The 25,898-nt window shown below is 39.4% G+C and overlaps 2 protein-coding genes and 1 long non-coding RNA gene across 8 annotated transcripts in view; 2 read left to right on the top strand and 1 right to left on the bottom strand.

The window, feature by feature from the left end:
* The first annotated feature begins 46 nt into the window (after positions 1-46).
* guf1 (GTP binding elongation factor GUF1) lies at positions 47-6,876 on the top strand. Its single transcript, XM_088430782.1, has 17 exons — positions 47-409; positions 499-610; positions 983-1,131; positions 1,314-1,394; positions 1,469-1,546; positions 1,836-1,919; positions 1,991-2,055; positions 2,281-2,484; positions 2,971-3,110; positions 3,686-3,809; positions 3,879-4,011; positions 4,188-4,331; positions 4,417-4,550; positions 4,998-5,099; positions 6,303-6,422; positions 6,513-6,549; positions 6,632-6,876. Exons 1-17 carry the CDS (start codon positions 212-214, stop codon positions 6,764-6,766), a joined length of 2,040 nt encoding a protein of 679 aa, XP_088286908.1. The 5' UTR covers positions 47-211; the 3' UTR covers positions 6,767-6,876.
* Positions 6,877-7,539: 663 nt separating this feature from the next.
* pigg (phosphatidylinositol glycan anchor biosynthesis class G (EMM blood group)) overlaps positions 7,540-25,898 on the top strand; it is a 28,511-nt gene continuing 10,152 nt past the window's right edge. For 3 of the 6 annotated variants that reach the window (XM_088430760.1, XM_088430758.1, XM_088430761.1), the window contains exons 1-9: positions 7,541-8,215; positions 11,905-12,111; positions 12,593-12,781; positions 13,720-13,858; positions 13,953-14,165; positions 16,055-16,272; positions 16,836-17,120; positions 18,785-19,176; positions 20,618-20,809. In XM_088430760.1, coding sequence (XP_088286886.1) covers positions 7,784-8,215; positions 11,905-12,111; positions 12,593-12,781; positions 13,720-13,858; positions 13,953-14,165; positions 16,055-16,272; positions 16,836-17,120; positions 18,785-19,176; positions 20,618-20,809 — 2,267 coding nt within the window. In that variant the 5' untranslated portion in view covers positions 7,541-7,783. Of the gene's footprint in view, positions 8,216-11,904; positions 12,112-12,592; positions 12,782-13,719; positions 13,859-13,952; positions 14,166-16,054; positions 16,273-16,835; positions 17,121-18,784; positions 19,177-20,617; positions 20,810-25,898 lie in introns of all 6 variants that reach the window. The other 3 variants (XM_088430763.1, XM_088430764.1, XM_088430762.1) reach the window with 3 other exon arrangements.
* Positions 9,293-17,846, bottom strand: LOC148413509 (uncharacterized). Its single transcript, XR_015867556.1, has 2 exons — positions 17,602-17,846; positions 9,293-17,183 (listed from the first exon to the last, which is right to left on the bottom strand). It is a non-coding gene; the product is annotated as an uncharacterized LOC148413509 (long non-coding RNA).

Below are 25,898 nucleotides of genomic sequence, written 5' to 3' on the forward strand. Positions count from 1 at the left end.
ATGTCAGCGCCCGCGAGGATCGTGTCCGGGGCTGATTAACGAATGCAAACTTACAAAATCTCTGTCTTTTTTTATAGAATGATGACCCTCTATTAAAACTGACCACTGCGACGGTCTTATCTTTATATGTAACATTTTATCATACCCTGTCAACGCTGGCTGTTTTATTTTTTACTTTTGTTTATCATTCCGCTGGATTGCTAAGCGTATTATGATTGTTCCTGTCGTCCACCGGTGGTGTGGACCTCCACTTTCTAGATGTGTTTTACTTTTGAAAATGTGCAAACGGAAAATGCCAACTTATGGCATGAGTTACTCGGTGTTCAAACGTTGCTGGATGACGAGACTGCCTGTTTTTTCGAGTAATGTCAAGATGCAGCTTTCGAACATCAGCACACAAAGTGGCAAGGTAACATCACATTTGCAAAAGAAAAAAAGCATCTTGCTCTCTATTTAAAAGTTTAAACCGATCAGTTTTTGTTTTATCCTGGCGTACAGGAAGTCATTGACCTATCCAAGTTTCCTGTGGATAAAATCAGGAATTTTTGCATCATTGCACATATTGATCATGGAAAAAGCACACTGGCTGACCGATTACTGGAAATGACAGGTATGTTTGTAAAAACAGTAGTTTACCCTACCTCTATCGATCTATAGATTTGATTGATTCATTTTGTATGTTAAATTTGAGTTAAGATGCACATTTTTGCGATAAGAACAAAGTCGTTGACTTGCATTTCACATATGTGAAACACGTCTAATGGATACAAGCATATTTCAAACACACCTACTAAATATGTGACATCTTGTAATAAATCCAATCAAATGCGATCAAATATTAGATATCGGTGTCTTTAATACATGGACTGGATGTTATAGATTTTCTTCTTTTTTTCACGTTTTGGATTCTCGAAATATTTTGACAAAATATGATGTTTCTTCTACTGAAATTGGCTAAATAAGTGAGCTGTCCCTTTCATAGGCGCCATAGCAAAGACAGAGAAGAACAAACAGGTGTTGGACAAGCTGCAGGTGGAACGAGAGAGAGGCATAACCGTCAAGGCTCAGACGGCCTCTTTATTTTACACACACCAGAGCCAGCAGTACCTTCTGAACCTCATTGACACACCAGTAAGTGCATTTTATTATGGGCTCTTTTTCAGGAGCTGTTCTTGTTTCCAATCCCCTACCAAATCATAAAACTTTAAAAAAACACAACATTCCAGCTAGGTTTTAATATATCTAATAATATATCATTAATACTGTATTCATTTAGTTTTTGAAAACTCGATTTCCTACGCACCTCTCCACAGGGTCACGTTGACTTCAGTTACGAAGTGTCTCGCTCCATATCCGCCTGTCAAGGTGTCCTGCTGATTGTGGACGCCAATCAGGTACAAGAGCGGTGACATTATTGTTTATAGAAATGTGTGTGTCCAATATTTGACTCATGCTATTGATGTTGAAGGGCATTCAAGCGCAGACGGTGGCCAACTTTTATCTCGCTTTTGAAGCTCAGCTCGCAATCATTCCTGTCATCAACAAGGTAATCAAGTGATTTTCTGGTAAATTCAATCTTTGTTTACTGCAGACAATAAAAACGATGTCATACGATTTATCTTCTGGAGTTAGTGATTAAAATGTACAGAGCTTTAGGTACAAATCTAGTCCAGAATTTAATAAATCAAATACTTTTTCTCCCCCCATCTTCCTTTGCGCTGGTTAGGGGGTACATAAAATATTTGGATGAGTATTGTGTTGTCAGACTACATTTTATTTTTGGTCTTGATGGCCTTTATGACATAATCAAATATTTGTATTCACTAATCATTCAGATTGATTTGAAAAATGCCGATCCGGAGAGAGTGGAGTCACAGATTGAAAAAGTATTCGATATTCCTCGTGAGGACTGCATCCGGGTAAGTCCAGGCGGCTTTTCATGTCCATCGTGTTTCTGATTGTTGTTGGAAATTCCTTTTTTCTTTTTCAGATTTCTGCTAAACTGGGCACAAATGTTGAAAATGTTCTCCAAGCAGTTGTCGAGAGAATTCCGCCGTGAGGAGCCGACCAAGAACGTTGTTCTCATTATTTTATTTTATTTTATTTTATTTTATTTTATTTTATTTTATTTTATTTTATTTTATTTTATTTTATTTTATTTTATTTTATTTTTTATTTTTTTATTATTTTTTAAATTTTATTTTATTTAATTTTTATTATTTTAATTATTTTTTTATTTTATTTTTTATTTCATTTTATTTATTTGCTATGTTCCCTCAGGCCCACAGCAGCGATTCAAGAGCCTTTCAAAGCACTCGTCTTTGACTCTGATTTCGACCACTACCGGGGAGTCGTGGCTAACATCGCGGTGTTTGGGGGTCATGTCAAAAAGGGAGACAAGATCGTATCGGCGCATCTCGGCAAAACCTACGAGGTCAGCGAGCTGGGACTTCTTCGCCCGGAGGAGCACCCGACTCAGAAACTGTAAGAGGATATTTGTCTCCGGTCCTGTCTTCAACTGTTTTTTTTTTTTTTTTTTTTTTTTAATCCTCAGGGAACATGCTAACCAAAAAATGACCAAAATTAACTCGAGATAAATTATTCAACAGACATTCTATCATAGGGAGCTCAAAATAGATATTTATGGAACTAAAAATTAATATATTTGCTTTTCTCTCTCTTATTATTCATCACAATCTCTGAATAAACAAGAGAATATAATTCCTAAAGAAATTGCATGTGAATGGTGAAAGGGTGACTAAAAATGTGGAATCATTTGGAATATATTGAATGATATGGAATGACATGCAATGATTTGGAATAAGATGAATATTTTCAAGTTGGAATGTTTTGAATATGTTGAGAAATATTGAAATTACTAGAGAATTTTTTGGGGGGACGTTTCAGGGTTTATAAATGGTAGAAATTTTTAATTTTTGGTCAGATATTAAATATGATATGCTGTTTCAGGTTTGCCGGACAGGTGGGCTACCTCATCGCCGGGATGAAGGAGATCAAGGAGGCGCAGATTGGGGATACCCTCTTCCAACAGGACCAGCCGGTGGAAGCCCTGCCCGGCTTTAAGCCGGCAAAAGCCATGGTGTTTGCCGGTGAGAAATAGCTATACACATATATATCTACTATATTTTTAATGTTTTTATAATATACGTATTTGTTTATTATTTTATTCACGTAAAAAAGCTTAAACAAATTCACTTAAAACAAAGCACACCTTGTTTATGTATTTTTCTAGCTAGCTATCCTTGAAAAAAATTATAAAGTACACTAAAACAATGTACATTAATGATTTATTGATTTAAAAAAACGGTAAAACCAACTCAACTGAATCAAAGCACATCATATTTAGCTATTTATGTACGTGTTCAATTATTTCATGTTAAAAAACTATTAGAAAACTAGTACAAACTAAATGAAAACAAAGTGCACCATACTAATTAATCAATGTATTTATTCATGTATCCTTAAAAAAAACTAATACAAACTAAACTAAAACAAAGTACATCATGTTTAAACTCAAATAGTTTCTATTGCTGATTTATTGAAAGTATTAAAGGCAATATAACTTCAATGACAAACCCTAAACTATTATAAACCTAACTAGCAGCACCAGCAGCAGCTCTCCGAATTTTTCCGTGGCCGTCTTTTTTTCCCCCCCTCTTCTCAGGTATGTATCCGGTGGACCAATCAGAATACCCGGGCCTTCGCAGCGCCATCGAGAGACTGACCCTAAACGACTCGAGCGTGACCGTGCAGAGAGATAGCAGTTTGGCCCTCGGAGCCGGTTGGAGGTCGGGACCGAATTCGGACATGTTTCGGAGTTGATGGTTGTGTCATGTATCTCTGGTGGGAACCCGCAGGCTGGGCTTCCTGGGACTTCTTCATATGGAGGTGTTCAATCAGAGGCTGGAGCAGGAATACAACGCCTCCGTTATCATCACGGCGCCAACCGTGCCTTATAAGGCCGTGCTCTGCTCACCTAAACTCATCAAGGTAATATCATATTTACCTCCTATTAGCATGTATCCATATGCCGCTAAAATGTGGATGGCGGGTCACACATGGCCCCGGGGCCGCAGTTTGGACACCCCGGTTTGAACGTTTGATTCCGCTCAGTGGCAACGAAATGCAAGGTTCCGTAGTTGCAATACTGTTGGCTTTTGTTCCAGGAACACGGCAAGGAAGAGATCACAGTCGTGAACCCGGCTCAGTTTCCGGAACCAAACGTTGTTTCCGAGTATTTAGAACCCATGGTGCTGGGGACCATTTTAGCTCCGGACGCCTACACTGGCAAGATTATGACTCTCTGCTTGGTTAGTCGTTTTTCAGTTTTATTTTAAATGTCCTCCGCTCAATAGAAGACAAAAACTACAAAAAACTGTGTTTGTATTTGTGTAGAACCGCAGAGGCATCCAGAATAATATGGTGTACTTAGATGAGCACCGTGTGATGATGAAGTATCTTTTCCCTTTAAATGAAATCGTTGTGGATTTCTATGACCAACTCAAGTCTCTGTCTTCCGGATATGCCAGGTAAAGATTCGAGATGCAATAGTTTTGTCGTCACGTGCATAGTAATGAAATTCTTATTCTGTTCACGAGCAGACTTCGTTCCACAATCGAGCAAATAATAAAGTAGGCAATCAAACAAACGACAAAAACCGTAATAGATCAATAAGGGCATGTCATGGAAGATCTTATTTTACATCTGTTGAAAGGATAATTATTGTTTATTAAATGAAATGATCATTAAAAAAATAAACTGTTTTACATATTAGTAGATGGGGTCTTATAATAAAGGGATAGATTGATTATTGGCATGATAATTTGACATTTTAACATATATTGAAATTGCCCTTTCGTTTATTACTTTGATTTAAAAAAAATATATATTTTTCGGACCATTTCATCCAGTCCTACATGACATGCATAATAAGTATTGCACATACTGTAGATTCATTTTGATTTTCCCCTTCACAGCTTTGATTATGAAAACGCAGGATACCAGGCGGCCGACCTTCTAAAGATGGACATTCTGTTGAACGGGCGTCCGGTGGAAGAACTCACCGTAATTGTGCACAGGTAGCTTTCATACAGCAGATAATCGCCAAACGAGTGAGTGAGTCACGCCTCATCGATGATGATTAGGGACCGCGGGGGCGACAAAAGTCTCGAGGGGGAAATCCGCATGGACAAACACCTGTTGTTTTTCTTTAAATAGAAATGCATGGGATTGAAAGTCTGGATTAAAAGTAAAAATATGTCTTTGGGATTGAACGACGTTAACTATTTGACCTACATACCGTATTGGATGGCCACACACACACGATGACATTCCCTGAATTTTAATCATCCTCCTCATTCCCACTATAAAGGCGCAACGTCCGAGTTTATGGAGTAGAAAATATATTTGATAATCGGGCTAACATGGAAAGAAAGCGTCGGTATTACATGTTTCTATTACCATGTCACATAGCGGAGGACAAAAGAAGTCAGCGATCAAAAGTGATGACGCACACAAGATGTGCTTAATGGATGCGGCAGAAGCAATGGAGAAGCGCGTGCACATCCTGGTAATTGAAGTCTTTCAAATCACCGATGAAGGCTGCGCTCCCAAGCGAGTCTGCTGCTGTACTTGTTGGAATTGTGCCCAGTATGCGCTTGTGCGATCGCACGATACATGTTGGAGTTCTCAACTTGTTTTCTGAGCAATAGCGTTCGAGCATTATTTTGACCCTAATCTACATATTTAAATATTTTTTTCGGGGCGGAGCCAATATTCATAAAATGATATTCAATCGCCGTTAGCGCTAGACGCTAACTACGTAAGGTGACGCATGTAAACACAGTGGGAATTTCAAATTCTGTCACAAAAAAGTTCAGTGCATTACACTGTAATAATTGTAAACAATGTCTGATTCATATCATCAATAAATGCTGACAAGAATCGTAATAAATCTAAACAGTAAAAAAAGTAAATATTTTTACATTTAATATACCACAGACGGTTTTAATGAATTACATGACTTTTTTTAGGTATCCATTTTATTGGAAATTAACTTTATAACATGCATCTAAATAGTGTTGCTATAGAGTGGTTCACTTTTGGCTATTTTATGGTTTGTTTTGATGCAATTGTTTTGCCTACCTGTTACACGGTTTTAACTTTAGTAAAAACAGGAAACTAACAAAAAACGACAGCAATCAAACATAGTCCCTGCATTAACCAAAGAAACACTGTATATCGTAAACACTGTATTTTTGTCTTTTTTTTTTTTTTTTAAGAGCACGAGCACAGAGCACAGGAAAAGCCATATGTGAGCGACTCAAGGATTCCATACCGAGACAAATGTTTGAGATTGCCGTACAAGCGGCACTTGGAAGTAAAATAATTGCCAGAGAGACGTGAGTACATTTCTTTTCTGTACAAAATCTGCGTATAAAAAGGACCCAAAAGTGCCCTTCAAGTAACATTCCAATGTATGGCTCTTTCAGAATAAAGGCGTACAGAAAAAATGTCCTTGCAAAATGTGTAAGTGTCCTTTTATATTTCTATTCATCCCGTGCCACTTGGAATGATGCTTAAATGAATAAATCGTTCTTTTTTTTGCAAGTACGGCGGTGATATAACGCGTAAGATGAAGCTTCTGAAGAAACAAGCAGAAGGCAAAAAGAAGATGAGGCGTATTGGCAATGTGGACGTACCCAAAGATGTTTTTATTAGTGTTTTGAAAAGGAAAGACAAATAGGCTAACTGCGAATGTATTGTACTCTATAAAATATGTAAAAATGCCAATTAGTCAAAGAATGCATGGTTTACTTCAAAATAAAATGGTACAAAAATATGTGTTCAATTTTTATTCTTATGTACCGGTAATTTAATGGTATTAATGGGAAAATGTTGAATACATCGTCTACAAATAAAGGTCATTCATTAACATGAAGAAAACAATGAAAATGTACCAGTCATGTTCCATTAAAAATGTTATAGTTCATTTAATACCCCCCCTCTCAATAATAATGGTTATGTCATCAAGTCTGTGTTTTTAACCCATGAAAAACAATGTGATAATATTTTTTTTTTACAATCTACTTCTGTGACACTGGATTTTGCTGTTGCTCCTATTTTTAAAGGAATACTACATTTAGCCTTTCCAACATGTAAAAAGCAAATATTTTGTCTCCAATAGATAAATATTTTTTTTCCACGTACAATTTATACTTTTACAAACTTTTTTTTCAATTGATGACAGAAAATGACATCACACGTGTTTCCCGAACATTTACCTGGTTTATAGATATGGTCACGTGACAATCACAAATGGTTGTTACCAGAACTTGAGCACGTGTAATTTCCTGTTACTAGTAAGGGGCAAAATGGGTTTTTGAATGTATTACTTGTACACATTAACTATTCATTCATCAAATTAATTTATGGTCAAAAGTAAAATCTTTTTACTCATGAAAATCGCTAAATATGTCTATTCCTTTAAAAGAGGGCTTATCTTGATCCAATGGGCTTTCCGTAGTTAAAAAAAATGCGGAAGTTGGGAATAGCTACACACAGAGATGTTAGTTCTATAAACTGAATTATCACTTGTTGTTACGATCTGCTATGCATTGTAATGTTTAACGCTGCATGTAAATATATATTGCTGTAATGTATAAAGTATGCGATGGCGCGTGTTGTTTGCTAGCTAGTACCGAGGTAACTTCCTTCAATTACTACCTGTAAGTGACCCATCATCGAGAAAAAAAAATCGAAAATGAAAATCCGTTCGTCTGCATTCGCCTCCTCGATTATAATATTTGAAGTTTTGGGAGTTGCACTCTTCTTGAGGGGATTTTTCCCCGTGCCTGTCAAATCGTCCGTGTCGACCATGGGCAGGCGAGAGCTTCCCGCGGAGCCGCTTTCTGGTACGTTTCCCCGGCTTGCTCTCATTCATCATCGGATACCTGCTGGCATTCCGAAATGTGTCGCTTGTCTTCCAGAGGGCTCGCCCAATTCCACCTACATCCCGCAGCCTTTGTTCAAAAGGGTCGTCATCATGTTAATCGATGGCCTGCGGGAGGATTTTGTGTTTGGAGCCAATGGCCGCATGTACATGCCCTACACAAGACATCTGGTGGAGAGAGGATCGACTCTCAGCTATGTGGCCAAAGCTAGACTTCCAACTGTCACCATGCCCAGGATAAAAGTAAGAAACTTGGGATTTCTTTCTTTATTTTTAACCATCAATGCTCTAGAAGCAATGTTTAGAATCCAGGGGTGTCCTAAATTAGTAGACTATAAAACAAACTATAGTCAGCGAAGGAAGCAATTACATATTGTTTATATTCACAAGTTAATCTCATAAATAGCTACAGAAGAGCTTTCTGAAAAAGGTGATAATGAATAAACCTTCACGCAAGTCCAGGGTGACCATGTACAGTAGCGCTCAGAATCCAATGGTGTCCAAAAATTGGTACCATAATCACATCGCCTCAACTAATCATTTCAGCAACAAAAATAGATTTCCTAATTCCATAAACAGGTTTGCATATGCTTCATGGTGCTTCATAGCGCCATCAAGTGGTCCAAAAGCCCAAAAAGTCAACAGTGTTGAGATTTTGAGTTTTATAGGTATTTGTTTTCAGAAAATTACATTAATATGCTCATGAACAAAATGTAAGTGCTATAAGGATAATGTGGTATTCATTTTTAGTTATATGTGCATATTAACCAGAAATCACGTGTATTCGTTCGTCTTGACTGCCATCTTTGTAACAAATGGGGAAAGGAAAAAAATGACATATGCCGAATAGCAGTCACCATGTTTGTAGTTTTTTGTTCAGCAGGGTTTCTGCCACCCTCCTCAAAGTTTCTTAGTGCCTGTAAAAGCAATACAGACCCACCCCTTCACTTCATGATAAATGTACCGTTCAAGTATTTCTATGTCAACGTTTCTTCAGATTTATGAAAATATTTTATGATGCTTAAAAAGTTCATTAGTGTTGCCTTAAATCTATTTTTTTGTCAATATTACGTGAAAGCAGTTTTGCTTTCATTGGCGCCGAGAAGGGTAGTCATTATTTTTTAAGCAGCATAACTTGTTTGTAACTTGTAAAATTCTGTGGTGGCAGTGAGATGGTCATTTTTCATGTTTAGATATTGTCATGACTTATTCTTTGCAAGGCAAGTTGTGGGGCTTGCAAAACCTGTATTGCTGGATGGAAGATATTTTGTGGAATGCTATGTAAAATTCAAGAATCAAAACAAAAGCAACAAGCAAATGTTCAGCGTCTGGGCATTCATTTTAAATGGTGTCAGTACAAAAAACTGCTGCAGTAACAATTATATAACTTATTATACTGTACAGTTTAAAGTTTAATGTTACCAGTAGGGGGCAGCACACGCCTACTGTTTGCACATACTACCCCGTCACTGCATTGCAGCCCGTTACACACATCCAATAACTCATTACAGCACTGAGACTGCCTTCAAGTTGACATTTGTTTTCACTAGTGAGAATAAGAAAATGGATAGATTAATAGTTGTCGTTTTTAAACAGTTTTTTTTTTGAGCCACTGCAACATTTTCACCTCACAAGACGTTGCCAAGAATTGGCTTCTTCCTCATTCCTTTATCCCCATGTGGCCAGTTGAGCCTCACCATCTCTGACTGCCACAGCTGTCAGTGGATATTTCTGAGGCACTCCAATTTGACAGCAAATTCAGGTAATGACTGCAGCAGCAATGACAGCAACTCACCGGGAATGTCAAAAAGTGGAGACTATGCCTCAGGATGATGGACATAGAAGACCTCATAGAAGTGCTCATTTGCTTTACAAAAGGCGAATCGAGTCTTCTAATAAAAAAAAAAAATCGTTTCTTGAGGTAAATGAGGAATGATGGTGGTAATCAAGGTCATTTATTTAAATGAGCGCCATCCAGTGTGTTGTGCTTGGGAGTGGTCAAGAGGCATGAAAATGTTGCTGTTTTCCAACTGTATTTTGGCACCTGTGCCAGCAAGAGTGTGTGCGCCTCACTGATATTGTCTTTGACATTCAAGCGATGGCACTTGGTCAGCAGAGCTACTGTGAGGACACTAATTAGCATGTTGATGAGCTGCCAGTCCACTTCATTCAACCGGCATCACAATATATTTGGCAACCGCAAGGATCTTAAAATATGCGCTTAAAAAAAAAAATGGAGCTGATGTATTGTTTTCCAGCTAGTCCAACATCTTGGCCGGCGCACTTGTTTTGATTTTTCTGCAATCTTGACAGCAAGCCTTTATTTGCTCCAATCATCACCCGAGTCTCCGAATAGCCTTCGAACCTCAACGAAATTGCATTTGAAGAAAGCGAGGGGGAGCAATCCATCTCTTCCCGAGAGCTCGCCTCGGCCCCGGCAAGCAGTGAGATTGTTGCAATGGCAGCAGTAGTAAATAAACGGAGCCAGGAAATAAGCAGAGGCAAAATCTCTTGCTTCACTTCATTTGACAGTCAAGTCAGTTTGTTTATCAGCTTGTCATTGGCAGATAAAAACTTCAACAGAAGATGTTGAAGATATTGCGTCCCACGGCTGCCATTGTGAAGCCTGTAGGAATTATACAGGTGACGGTTTAAATTTCATCTATTTTACTTGCCGCTTTTTAATCTCCCGTGAGAAGGAGCCAATCACGGCAAACGTTTAGGGAAGATACACGGTTCAAACTTAAAAGCCTTTTGGGGAACTTTTTGTCGCTTTAGTTAAATTGAACAAATGTGAACAGTAAGGGTAAAAGAAAAAAATACAAAACAGTGCTCAGGTTTTGTACAGAGGAGCACATTAATGGTAGTACTTTCCTTGAAAAGTTAATATTTTGTCTGTTAGATTATTTTTCATGTGCAATTAATACCTTTACACATTTTGCCACTTCCTGTCATGTGAAAATGACATTACATGTGCCCAGGTGACAACCAATCACAGCTCAGCTTGTTAACGTCACATGGCCGAACCTAGAAAACACGTGAGCCGTGATTGGTCTGAGCCCTGAGCAACTGTGATGCCATTTTCAGTTGACAGCGAATGTATGTCTTTTTTTTAAAAGATAATTTTCCATGAAAAATACTAAAATTAGCAACTAAATTCTAGATTAAAAATTTTACTGCTGTAAATAGCTAAATAATTGAATTGGGAAGTGAAGTCAAACATTTCCTTGGCAATAATATATTGTGTGCCTCTACACTTCGAAAGAAAATATTCAGATGAATATTGTGTTCACGGCTCACCTGGTTTTTCAGTTTGGTCATGTGAGGCTCGCAAGCTAAGCTCTGATTGGTCGTTGCCCGAGTAATTGTTAGGTCATATTAAGTTGATAACTATTGATTTTTCTGCTTAATTCAAAGACAGATAAAGAAACGTAACAAATATTTTGACCAATATGAATCATGCACTGTATTATAATAAGAAATAAATGCGTAATTGTTAAGGAAAGGGCTTTTTAATTTTGCTTAAAATGCCATTTGATCTGCTCTGATTTGAAATGTTTGGCTTGTTAACTTCCTCTAGCTGGAAGTTGTACAACTCTAATAATTGCCCCATCATATTACAAAATAGCTCCAGCATTTGTGTTTATTTTTATGGCTCGCTGTAAAAAACAAATGCAGCAAGCGTCTGGCCCCCTGCCACGAGTTTGACACCTGCACTTTAGATGAGATGAATTTTAGTGTATTTTTTTTTCCCCCAACAAATCTTCAGGTTTAAATATATGACCTCAAGAAAATTTCAATTAAGATGTCCCACCCGACCTAACAATTAGGCCCAATTAGCCGCATTTACATGATGCAAGTGCACGATTCCACAACATAATGAAAGATATTTTTCTAAACAGTGACAACAAAAAAATGTATCTCTCCCCCAGGCAATAACCACCGGCAGTATCCCGGGCTTTATCGATGTGGTGATGAATCTAAATTCACCCGCTTTATTGGAAGATAATCTGATTTGGCGAGCCAAAACAGCGGGGAAAAAAATGATCTTTTATGGAGATGAGACGTGGGTGCGCCTTTTCCCCAAACACTTCATGGAGTATGACGGCACCTTGTCCTTTGTGTCTGACCACACTGAGGTAAGATGGTTACTTATAATAAACTGAATTTGGCAAAGGATGTTCGAGATTATCTTTGTCCCATTAGTTATGTATTTAATCACCTTTGGGGCTATGATTTATTATAATTGATTACATCTAATTTAACTCTAGAGCACACTTTGCAAACGATACACAATGCATTTTTTGTACATGCTTTAAACCCTTGTGGCTTTGTCACAAATTATGGAAATTCACAATATGATATCATAAAATGGGGGGAAAAACTACTAGGGAGCTGAAATTTCCATCACATGATTAAAACATGTAAAATTTTAAAATGCAACGATTCTGACATTTCTATGTGATTGCAGCTGATACAAAGATTTTGTATACAAAAATAAGCGTTGTCCAAATTTTGGACTATATGAAACCATTATCATTACAATTTTTGAGCTGCATTTTAATAGGATTTACGCCATTGATTTTCCTGCGATTTTTGCAACGCTCCATTGTCATTCAGGCTGACAATAATATTACCCGCCACTTGGATAGCACGCTCAAGAGAGACGACTGGGACATTCTGATCCTCCACTACCTTGGCCTTGACCACATTGGTCACGTCAGTGGACCCCACAGTTCCATGATTCAGCCCAAACTCTTGGAGATGGACGATATCCTCAAGAAGATCCACGCTGCCCTCATTTCAAAGGTGAATGCCACCATTTGGCTAATTAATGTAATCAGTGACACCAGACCTGGGAGGCAACCCTACGTCCATCACGCATAATTATCTAACTTGCCGCATCTAAAATGCTGTTTAAAATGATTCAATTATCAATTATAGATAACACACAAGAATTAGACTTTAGTTTAAGTATTAATCATTGTAAGTTATGTTCTACGCAGCCTGCCAGTCAAAACGTGGCAGTCTGATTAATATTGGCGGCCATTTTGCCACTTGCTGTCAACCAATTATGGATTATGTATTTTCTAAGTTTGTTCATGTGACACTAGCAAGATCAGCCATGATTTGTGCGGGGATTTGTGTGGTTAGAGTGGTAGGAGACTAACTACACATTTGTCCATACGCAAGCAAAAATAATCTAAAATCTATTGTCTTCCTTCATTGTGTGTTATGAAATGCTCAAGGTTGACTATACCTGACAAACTGTGAAATCATCAACTAATATCAGCTAAAATATCATCGTAAAAAACATTTTTTGGTGGGCTTCCTCTTTAATTTGCTTATTAGTTGTTGATTAATCAGTTATTGCACCTCTAATTTGTGGCCCAGCATCACATTTTCTGTTCTTTGGTGAAAACACAAACACACACACACGTTTAACTTAATTGTGTAAACGTGTTTGAACCGCCCGACACAAAATACGAAGCACCTCATAAAAGTGTTGGCAGTGTTATGGCCACAGTAAATTTCCAACAGTGATTGTTACTCTGTGAGTTAGGGATAGAGATATTAGAATCTTTATATGGATGTCTCGCTGAAGAAATCAAAGAAAAATTGTCTTCCAGTTGTGTTTGTTGGGGGACCATTGCAGAAAATGTGATATTGGACATCTCCTGTTTTGATTTTTTTTTTAAATTAAAATCTTGTGCCTTTGGGAAGTCCAATAATGTATTTATTTTCAGGAGGCAGAAGGTGCTTTGCCCTATCTGCTTGTTTTGTGTTCGGACCACGGGATGTCAGAAACCGGGAGCCACGGGGGCTCCTCAGAACCCGAAATCAATACGCCCTTGGTGCTCATAAGCCCCGCCTTCAAGAGGAAAGGTAAAGGCGTCCGTCATAGCTTTAGCTGGTTGACCCTCTGATCTTCTAATGGACTTGATTCATTTCAAACGTTTTGTGCTTTTTTTTTTTTCAGTGGGGATGGAAAAGCCTGACGAAATTGAGCAGCTTGACCTGTCTCCCACCCTGGCGCTGTCTCTGGGCCTTCCCGTTTCTCAAAACAGCGTGGGCCGTGTCATTCCCAGCGTTCTGGAAGAAAGCTCGCTTCGAGACCAACTCCGCTTCCTGCATCTCAACGGCCACCAGCTCAGCTGCCTTCTCAAAGACAGCATTCCGGACTATGGCAAAGGTAAATGGCACTTGAAACCTCAACCCTTGTTAAATAGATTTTAAGCCTATGAAAAGTCTGTTGAAAAAAGATGTTTAATGTGTGCTCATAGATGTCAATGACGTGTGTCTTCAGAAAAAGAATAAATAGAATTTGTATACTCTGGTAATTTTCTGGTAAATTGTATTTTCAGTCATTGTAAGGGGTGTCACGGATTTTTTTATTTTTTTTTTAGAAACATTGCGCTATACAACGCAATACGCCCTAATATATTGCAATACTTTTAAGAAACAACACCTAGCACTAATATGAAAAAGATGTTTTAAACAGCATGTTAAAAGGGTGTTGTGGAGTTTTATGCAGTCATTTGTTTTTTGTTCTAAGATTGCCATAGTTTAAAAAAAACAACTTTTTTTCCATCTAAATTCAAGTGTCATTTTGCTTTGAATTCCTGTATTTGGCAAAACAAACGTATACAAAATTTACCTTCACTTATAACGTGCCCTTTGAAGCAATGTATTTAATCTAGTCAAAATACAATAACCCATTCAAATGTTCCTGCAGCATATTATTTGTATTCTACTCCCATTAATGTGCCCCAAAAGGGGAACTGAGAAGGACAGCAAAAAAACAAATAGTAGAGACGTGGTGTTCTTTGAGGACAAATCAATCAAGTTGTTATGCAGATATGATCACGGGCTTGATCAAACCACAACACGGGTCCATGCATTAATTACCTTACATTCTCCCTCTTCTTTACAGTCAAGTTTGTCTCTGTTGTCGTGTTTTGCGCTCACAGATGCAGCAGATAAAATACCCTTATTAGATTATTATACCCCTTATTAGACAGACGGGCAGAGACACACTGACATTTTTACTCTATTTTAGTCTGTTTCCATGGCGATGAGATGAGAGGGACATTATTTCAGAGGAGTTTCTTCTGGATGTGCCGATTGATTTATTTCCCTTTTCCCACACTGATAGTATTGAAAGAGTTGTCACTGTTGGGAAATGCATGTAAACGTGCTAATAATTCAAATTGTAGTTTTCTTGTGCCTCTAACCCGAGGCAGTTTTTTTGTGTTATTAACTACTTTCTGTATTTTGAGGCTGATGAAACATGAGCCAGGCCCATCGATATTGTATGATTCATGCCTGTGGCTGCAGGTTGTAATATTTCTAGCGACACTTCTGTCTGGCTAATCCCCAGTCACCATTTATCATCAGATACTACGTGTTATACTGCTAAATATTTTCAGGAAAGCGTGAGTATTCATTAATTTATTCGTCAAATTAAGTTACTGCATTGCCTACTCTCATGGGATTTTTTTTTTTCCGGTTAACATCATAGATGCTATAGATGAGTGGTTCTCTAATGGGGAAAACACCAAATGTTATATTTCTTCAAGTATCTGTTATATGCCTTCATTTTGTTTTATAGGGAAGTACATGGTCATCAGTGACTCAGTTTTTCAGGGGTAAATAAATCATACACAGATGGCACATCATCTGGTTTTAAATCTTTTTCCCCCCAAAAGTATTGGTGCTGTTAGGTACCTCTTAGGTCTTTTCAAAAAGAGAGCAAATTAATTGAAATATGATGGGTTTTTTTTTTTTTTGAACAATTGAGTCACTGTGACTGTTTTGCAAACCTTGCAAGCCTTCATTTTGTTTCGTGATGCAATTACCCAGGGGTAAATAAATCTGACATAGATGGCCCAGCAATATTTTTTTGGTCAATTTTTTTTCATCCAATATTACTTTGTCCTTTTTGTTGCACATGGTCATTAGTGACTTCCATGTTTTATATATATATTTTTTAATCCACAAATAGTGGGTACTTGTCTTAAAAAATAATATTCATCAATGGATGTTGCTAACCTTAGTAAAATGTGCTTTCCTGATCTTCAGAGACGGGATTTGAACAATACCGTGTTGCAGAGAAGGCACACGGGAGCTGGATGAAGCGCTACCTTGAGGGAAACACGTCGGAAGTCTTGACTAACATGGGCAAGAAGGTCCTCAAGCAATATTTGGAGGCCCTGTCGGCCATGAGCTCAGCTCTCAGCAAACAGCTGGGCAAGTACGACTTCTACTCCATGATTGCTGGGATGGTCTTTGTATTTCAGGTAAGCACCGAGGACCGAACAGTGCGAGACTCTTCTTTGAAAAAAACACAACAATGTACCATGTATTCATGGACATCCATGCAATGCAATTGCATCCATCCGTTTTCTATATCCGCTTATCTTCACTCGGGCTGCTGGCGTGCTGGTGCTTATCCCAGCCGTCTTCGGGCAGTAGGCGGCGGACATTCTAAACTAGTTGTAGGTTTATCCGATACACCTTCCTTGCATGTTTTGGGGTTGTGGCGCCCGGAGAGAACCCAGGTGGGCACGGGGAGAACATGCAAACTCCACACAGGAAAGCCGGAGCAAGCGGGAATGAAACTCGGATCTCTTAACTTTGAGGCGTACATGCTAACCACTCCTCTAGCCCTATTTACGCATCACATCAATATTTCGAGCCATGAATACTCAAAAATTAAATTTCGGGTTAAATTAAAACTTCACAATAATGATGATCAGCACATTCCTTACCAGTAAATGGCAATCATGATAAACATCTGAAACGGATTGACTCATTCATAATCATAAATTTACTAATCTAAGTTTTTGTTTTTGTCTCCAAGCTGCTGTTGGTCTTACTGTTGGCAATGCCGGAAGCCCTGAGCGGCTCGGCGGCCGTAGAGCTTCCGCTAGGCTCGGCCCTGCTCTCCTTGCCTTTTTACCTGCTGTGCTTGCTGCTGGCGTCCGTGCACGTTCTGGTGTGCACGTCCGCGGAGAGCTCCTGCTACTTCTGCAGCCTCCCCTGGGGCCTCGTCTTCGCGGCCGTCGCCTTCACTTCGGCCATGTCTTGTTTGCTGCTCTCCATGACGGCGAGACGACTTCCCCTCCGACCAACGTTACGCGGGAAGGTGAGTTCCTGCGCTTAGCCTTTGCAGCGCTGGACCCGACAGAGCAAACTGACATGTCCAGACCTAAAAGATATTAAATGGAATGTGTGCTTGTGTTAGATCTAGGGAACTACGTTTAATACTGCCGCGACGATTTTGATTCTCAGATAGTCAATTAAATGTTAGTAAATCGGCAACTACCCTATTTTCCGAATTATAAGGTGCAGCAAAACTTGAGCCAAAAAAAAAAGTCAAGAGGACTATAAAATTAACTCCGATGCAAACGCCAAGGTGCCAACAAAGCAGATGAGAAGCAATCAGAAACGATAGCGAAACGTCCACGGCCGCTTCACAGGCTGATCAAAGACAAAGTCCGACTTTATGGTGCAAACGTCTGGCGGTAAACGTCATCAAAGGCACGCAGCCCACACACACAAAAAACGGCAATAAACATTAAAAAAAGAATAAAAATTGAATAGCAGAATAATATAATTGAACTCACCCCGTGAAGCGAAGCTACGCACGCAAATGTTGCGCGACAACAAGGCTGTACAAGGATAAACCAAAACAAGCATCGCAGCCACCCGAGGGCGGAGAAAACGTAACCCCGACCGATACGGTCAACGGCCTTAAAGCGACGAAAAAAAAAAACACTGCAAAAAAGTCTTTTGCAATTGGCAATACATGACATGCAAATCAACGCGCGAGATGATCTGCGACACAAACTTCCGGGTGACACAGCCTTAAATGTCACCCGATGTCACATTTTTGACGTAAGGATATGCGTTCTCGTCTTGCGCACGCGCGAAGGTTTATTTAGTCCTTTAAGCACCACAAAGGAACGGGCAAAAATAGAACTTTTTTTTTTTTTTAATATAACTTTGTTTAACATCTTTTTAACATCAAATGAAAATACATATACAAATATATTCGCATGGTACAGTGTAATACCAGAAACGTATCAGACAATCCTAAGAAGTGTACATATATGAATAAGCGATAGATACAAAACGTCCTTTGAATAAGTAAATCGATACATTTAAAATATTTGGAGGGTAGCGGACACCCCTGATTAGTGCTCATCTAACATTAAGCCAACTGGGCACTGTAGTGATAACTGTGACCATTGGATGGCAGTGTTGCCATACATACAGTACCACACAAACATTACATACTTGTAATTCTAAGTAAGGAATTGAAATCAATCTTCCAAACAATATTCTGTAGGACTTGAAAGATGAGTGAAAATGCGAAATATACTGGCACTCTAGAAGTTGCCTTTTCCCATAATGCTTGGAGTTGATCTTTATACGCACATCGGGCAATTAAAACCTTTTATATTTTAGAGGATTATTGTCTATGGCTAGTTTTGTGAGGGCTCTTTTATAGCTGCTGGCAGCCCGTTTTTTTTTTTTTTAATGTTTTTTGTTAATTGATGAATTTAACTAATGTATACCTGTAGGATTATACTGGTGTAGTTATTTTGCTCTAATACTTTTTTTTTTTTGCCGCACCCCTCCGCCCATTATAGTATATCTTTAAAGGTCACGTCTCATTTCTCTTCTGCGAACTTGCAAAGGCACTGATACAGCAAAAAGTCTAATGGGAGGAACTTTACAGCGGCGCTTTTGAAATAAGTTCTTCGACGCTTGAACTTTCACACGTTCGCCATGTTTTTTTGTCAGTCCCCGTTGAAGTTTAGCAGCAGCGAGTGGTCGCTGTCGGAGCTGGACGTTTTGCTGCTGGCGGGCACGGCGGCGCACACCCTGAGTTTGGCGGCCAGCAGTTTCGTGGAGGAGGAGCATCAGATGTGGTACTTCCTGCTCAGCACCCTCTGCCTGGCCGTCTTCCAGGACGTGTGTCGCAAATACTTCCGAGAGAAGGGCGGCCCGGAAGATGACGACCGGGAGTTTGTTCTCCCTTATAAAGAGAACTCGAAGGAAGAGGTGAAGTCTGAGAAGTGGCTAGCTTTAGCCACGCCCCCTTTTGTTCTGCTCTGCTGTCGACTGCTGCGCTCCCTCAACCAGACGGGCGTGCAGTGGGCTCATCTTCCTGATCTGGGCCATTGGCTGAACAGGTGGGCTTGCGCAACACTCAAAGGTGACTCCGCTACATGACTGCTAACTTTCTCGCTTTCGCTGCCCCCCCCCCCCCCCCCCTCCTCTTTTTCATTCTGTCTTTCTCCCTTACTTGCTCGTTTTTTCTCTCCCTCTCTCTTGTTTTCTGTCTCCCCCTATCTACCTGTCTCCCCCCCACTCTCGTTTTCTCTCTTCTCTCTCCCCTTGCCTCTTGCTGTCTCTCTCTTTACCTCCCTCTCGACCTGTCTCTCTCCCTCTCCTTCCTCCCCATCACTCCCTTTTCGCTCTGTCTCCCCCTTCCCATCTCTCTCCCCTTTCTCGTTTTCTCCCTCACTCTTGTTCTCGCTCTGTCTCGCCCTCGCTCTCCCTCCCTATCCTCCCCCCTCTTTCGCTCTTTTTCCCTCTCTCTCTCCCATCCCACTCACTCTTTCACTCTCCCTCTTTCTCTCTCTGCCCATCTTTTGTTGTCTTTCCCACTCATTCTCTCCCTTCCTCTTCCCCTTTCTCACTCCCCCTTTCCTCCTCTTTTTCCCCTCTGTCTTTGTTTCAGTCCATGTCAAATTTGTTTTTCTTCTTACAAAAAATGACGTAAAAATAACAAATAATATGCACACCCAAATTTACTTTAAAAGCATCGTTTCCCCCCCCTTGCTTGTGCGTCCTCCATATAAGTAGCCCAATTTGGTGGTATCCTATTTTGATCTTTCCCCATATATAAATTCAGGTGTTTGAAAATGTTATTAAAATCACGATTTCAAAATTCCCGGCCTTGCGCGTTATTCTCAATTTTACCAACTTTACTAAGCTATTTTTTTAATTAACTTTGGTTTCAATTGCTTTAACACGGTTGTACTTTTAATTACATATGATTTATGTGTATAAAGTGGCTATGAACGATGAATTCTTTTTTGTAACTTATCAAAGTCCCACATACCTCATTTTGAGTTGAAGCCTGATTAATATTCATTCAACAAGTCGCTGCATTGTGACTCCTTCTTAACATGCATGCCACCGTAGAATGAAGATATGGATTCTGACCTTTTCCCTGTCTTGCTACCTGCACTGCCTGTTGCTCACATAATGAGAATGCGCCTGCATTTTGCTTAGTACAAAAATCCTCCACTGTCCTAGGTAATCAAAAAAAATAAAATAAAATAAAAACGGACTTCTTTTCAACTTATTTTGTGGCTCATCTGACATTTCTGGATATTTCCAAGTGCATCATTAGCCAAATCTCTTTCAATTCAGCAAACCGTTTATGATCTGTGCAAAATGAAAAAAAAAAAAAAAAAAACTTTGGTAGTTTTCAAGCCTTCAAGGTCAGTAATTATAGTCATCAACTTGATGAAGGTTTAATAGATTTGTTAATTAACCTAAAATTGTATTTTTGAAATGTGAAGTGGCAATTTTTATTTGATCTTTACCTTTTTGTCTTTACAGCTCCGAGCACAAAGTGGTGCTGTCCCTCTTGTCGGCTCTCTGTTTGGTTTTCATCTACTTCCTGATTCAAAGACGATGCTCGCTTGTGTCCAAGGTCGCCCTCGCGCTCGGACTTTTGGGGGTCTATAGCTACCGGGCAGCTGTCGGCAATGTCTTGTTTCCCTGGCAACACTCCACTCGGAATATGTCCAAGTAAGTTTTGATGACCCAATTGACCGTGACGGTTGCTCGTGACTGAGGGAGGAAAAAAAAGGATTCCTTTTTCAAGGATTTCATTACATGCCGTATGATACTTTAGCCTTAGACCGCTAATATGTTTTCAGTGTCATCAAAGCTGATTCAAATAATACTTTAACAATTAGACGCTAAATATATTCTTTTGTCTCCCATTTATCTATTACATCAGCTCCTCTGTTTAGTTTTCAAGGTCTGGCTCTAACTATTACCATGCAGTCGCCTGACCTTTAATAACCTTTCCTGTCCTCCTTGGCGTCTCTTCTACTCGTTCACCTAATTAAAAGCTCAACCTTTGACCCCGTCCATACAAAGGGCATCTGAATGAGACAATACAGGAAGCCGAGATCCTTTTAATAAACTCTTTGAATGACATACTGTATTGACAGCTCTCGCGTCCCCTAGCTTTTTCGTCAAAACTCAGCCGGCACTGTGACTGAGCTTTTCTCACTGCATTTCAGAAAACGTTCTTTTAAAAAGCAGCATACCTGTCGCATCACCTTTTTGCGCATCAATATAAAACTAAAGGAGACTCATATAACACAATTTAGCAAAATGTTGCTCATGTTCTAATTAATTTGCTTTTAACTTGAAAAGTAAACTTCACTCTTCCTGCCACTGCATTAAATTTGTTTTGCTAATACTTGCAGGAACCCTGTTAAATTCTCACATACGTTCCCAAAGTGCCTTCATTTACCCCCAGGGGTACTTGTACGCTGATTTTAGAGCCACTACCATGCAGTATAGAGTTACTGTAAAATGGTAAAAATCTCCCCAAAATTTCCATGATGCGAGCCCCTTAATGCTTTTTTAATACCACAACAGATACAGTGCACTTTTCTTTTCAAATTAAGAGCACAGAAACTGCAACATGCCACAGCTTATTGCTAAATGAAGTTACAGTGGTTGGAAAACGCTCTATGCCTTTATTACAGATGCACATTGTCATTAGTGAGGCAATTTTCTGGCAGAAGTTGCTGAATGAAACATTTAACTATATACAGTATATATGCAGTTGCGGACCACTGCTCTTTTGAAAGTTCTGTTATAAATAGCTAGTCACAAAACTCACTTGTTAAAGGTTAGCCTATTTGTGTGAGGAATGGTCCAACAACTTTGCTGAGACAAATACCACTTCTACTTAACAAGATCTTTCCTCCCTCAATGAATCTGAGCAGACATTTTTACTTCAGGCTATGCTGCAATTACATCCACAAAGTCGGTCCTTCTCAAATAGTGGAGGGTCGTGTAGGAAAACGGGCTTTAATTGCACATCTTTGGCACCAGGTGGCGCAGTGGTGCCTTCTTTGTCAACGTCTGGGCTGTACTAAACTTTTTCAATCGCTTTCCACAACATGTGTTTTTAATTCAAATTAATTATTAAACTGATTTACAAAAAGAGTCACCTTTTGGGATGAATATTTAAGGTATTGGTGTTAATGCTCCAGATACATTTACCTGCAGTTACATTTAGCATCAAACGGTTCAGTTGATCATAATTGTTTCTAGTTTGAATAGTTTTTTTTAAGACACTTTGACATACTTTTGACGTGCTTTTTTCAGAGTCAGAATAAGCTGTAACCTGTATACACCTTTTTAAAAGTTCATTTTTGCTGTCAAAATTAACTTTAACATTTGTTTTCTCTTTCACTAGGGGCAGCTTTGCAAAATAAGGATTGACTGCGGTACTTAAGGCATTTTTTTCAGATTCAGAATGAGGTGTAACTTGTATAAACCCCGTAAAAGTTTTCTATAAAACAATATTTGCTGAAAGTGGATTTAAATGCCTTTTTATTGTTAATGTTAAAATAAGATACAATTTTAAGTATATCCATTTTCATCAATAAGGTTTGCATTTTTAGTCACCGCAGTTAGTGGAGGGGTGTGAAATGTTTTCTTTTTGGGGGGGCTTTGCAAAAATAATTCAGAAGTCCTGAGAAATTTGAGCAATTTGCAAAGTATCGAAATCCAACGGGACAACAAAGCTAAACGTAATTTAAAGAAAATAAACGAGCTTTTTCAAAGTCGCTCATCATCAAAGTGGCGGTTTGAGGTTCATGGCTAGTTCCGTTCGGGCTTTGAAAAACAGAAAGCTAAAGAGCGTTTGTTTCATCCGTGCGCTTACCGTATGCGTGTTTGCACTTCGCACCTGCTCAACCCATGAACCATTTCATCTCGTGCACGAATGTTGCGCTTGTTTCCAGTTCAAATGTATTCATGCATACAGATCACGCTTAAAATGGAAATATATTCAAACCCATCTTGAGACACCTGTGAACCCCGAATACGCACAGAAACACACGCGCATATCGGCGCTTGCTGACCTGCCAAGTACCTGCATTCTATTTATGATTTAAGGTCCGTTCACGTGTTAAGATGATTATTTAATTACCCCCTGGTGTTCCTTCAAGTACCCCCGGGGGTACCCGTACCCCCACTGATTTAACGGGAATAACGATGAATAGTATTTGAAGTAACAGTTTGATACCGTGACTTTACGACATCCAACTTTTATGATGCGTCCATCGATTGATATTGGTGACGAGGGGATTGTAGTAATGAGTAGCGGGATGGCGGCGGGCACCAAGGAGCGCCTTGAAATTGCTCGCCTCTGCTCACGGGCCAAACGATGCGCTGACTAAAGCCGCTTCCCATCTGTCGGCGTTCGCCGCGGAGAGGCAGACAAGAGTTATCTGGTCCAATATGGCTGGGATTTCGTCCTTCGCCCTCGGCGCCCTTTATCCTTGATCAATAAAGTATGCGGTCCCACGTAGCCAAACAAGACCGCAGAAATCCATTTTTCTGGCAATGGCTGTTACATAATCTTGTTTGGACACCACGTTGAATCCTTATTCTCGATCAGTGGCAATCGGAAATTATTTTAACAATTGAGAAATCCGTCCCCCAAGCACTGGTCCGCGGCCTGGTACCAGTCAACAGTACCATCCGAAAAATGAACTATTTACGTTTAATGTACCGTAATCCCCCAAATAAAGGCACTTTTGTCTTAAAAAATAAAGGCCAAAGCCGAGTTTTGACGAACAGATGCGCATGTTCATATCGGCCGTATTCTTAATTACAATAACTAGCGGGACGAGCTAGTTTTGTTTGTTACGCCGTTGTTTTCAAGAAAAGAAGCGAGCAGACTGAACCAGCGTCCAAGTTTTCCGGTTTTCTCCCCCAACACACACGATTCAAATGATTAGCTTATTACCAAGGTTGACAGGAGCTTGAAAATGATCCTAATCATTGGAATCATGTGCATTTGAGAGAAAAGGTTCAAAAACCTGTAAAGATACCGGCCCTCAAGGACAGGAGTGTGACACCTGCAATTATTCTTAAATTTGAATTTTGAAAAATCCTTTACTTTTAATCTATTTTTTTAAATGATAATAGCACTCTGACGGAAACTATATTATGTAATAATGATGCGTTCAATGAATTAGTTTCTACAATGGTTTTGAGTGTTTGTTGCATGCTGTCAAATTTATGAATATCATGAAAAAACTTGGACCTCGTTTCAGCTGGCTAGTCTACTTTCTGTCACCAAATTGTCAGTGTGCTCCGCTGGTCTTCCCAGAATTCCTGCAAATTTCCAAACACGCTAAACAAAACAAGGACAAATAGGCTGGACAAAATCCAAATATGGTAAATTGGCAAGAGGAAAAAATGACAAGTTTTTAGTGGAATTCATACAGTAAGTGCTGCCTACGAAAAAAAAGATTAGACCTTGACATCGCCGGCCCCATTTTTTTTTCCTCGCTCACTGCATCGATGTTTTCCTTTTGCCGTGAATCGGCAGTTGGGCTGATTTACTAAACGTGTTAGTTTGATGCAGGTGATTTATGAAGAGGGCATTTAAAACATGAGGGGATTGGCCACAGTTTCAGCTTTCTTAACCACACCGGCGCTTGTTGCCAAGGTAACATCAAATCCTGACAGCTTCTCTGCTGCTTACCTTAACATATTTTACTCTCCTGCTACTATTAACATCATTCTGGGTCGGACTGATTCACCTTACCGTGTAGTGGCGATTTTAATAACCTTTAAAATAGACGACTTTTGACATGTTCCTGAAGGCACTTTATGGCTCATTCCCGAATTGGAGGACATTTGGGCGTCAAAATTCTTCAAAAGTTAACCTTCATACAATTTTATTGATGATTTTCTGCTACATGTTCATCAATAATAGGTCATTGATTATCCTAGGCTTGATTAGTTCATCTTACAGATCAATGGTACAGTTTTTATGACAATAAATTGACTCCAATCACTGGGTATCAATGGTTGTACAGTGGATTTTTTTTTTTAATGCTTTTTATTAGATTTTTCCCGATCAATGTTTCAAATTCGGTCAAAATTGATACCAAGGGGTGGTTACAGGTAACAAGGTTGCAAATCTGCGCTAGTATTAGCTTTTTTTCAGCAGTAGAAGCTATCTGTTTAGCTAGCTGTTAACTTGTTACTTGTGTAAATAAATAAAAAAAAATATATATATATATACTGCCTAATTCTGATTATATACATAACAGGGTTCAAAGACTTCAATTCAAACTCGCGCCAATCTACCTGTGTGGAGTTTGCATGCTCCCCCCGTGCCTGTGTTTCTTCTCTCAGGGCTCTTTGGATTCATGTGGTGTTTGCATGTTCTCCCTGTGCCTGCGTGAGTTCTCCAGGCACTCCGGCGTCCTACCACATTGCCGCAACATGTATGATAGATTTAATGGACACTCTAAATTGTTCTTAAGTGTGATTGGCAGCGGGAATAGTTGTACGTTTCCTGCAATTGGCTGGCAACCATTTCAGGGTGTGCCCCGCCCACTGCCCATAGACAGCAAGCCTGGATAAGCACCTATAGAAGATGGATGGAGATAGATTATATTTATATATATATAGTCAAAGGACGATTTGCGCCGGTGTGGGAGTGAACACAGCTGACTCATTGTACTGCCAATCATGGTGGTTCCTTTTCATTTTGCTCACATAGCATGTCTACGCACTGAGTTGTTTTTGTAGACATATCTCACATGAATACTAGCGCCCGGAG

Source organism: Hippichthys cyanospilos, chromosome 13 (assembly GCF_059441005.1).
Source record: "Hippichthys cyanospilos isolate Australia breed blue-spotted pipefish chromosome 13, RoL_Hcya_1.0, whole genome shotgun sequence".
Classification (NCBI taxonomy): Eukaryota; Metazoa; Chordata; class Actinopteri; order Syngnathiformes; family Syngnathidae; genus Hippichthys; species Hippichthys cyanospilos.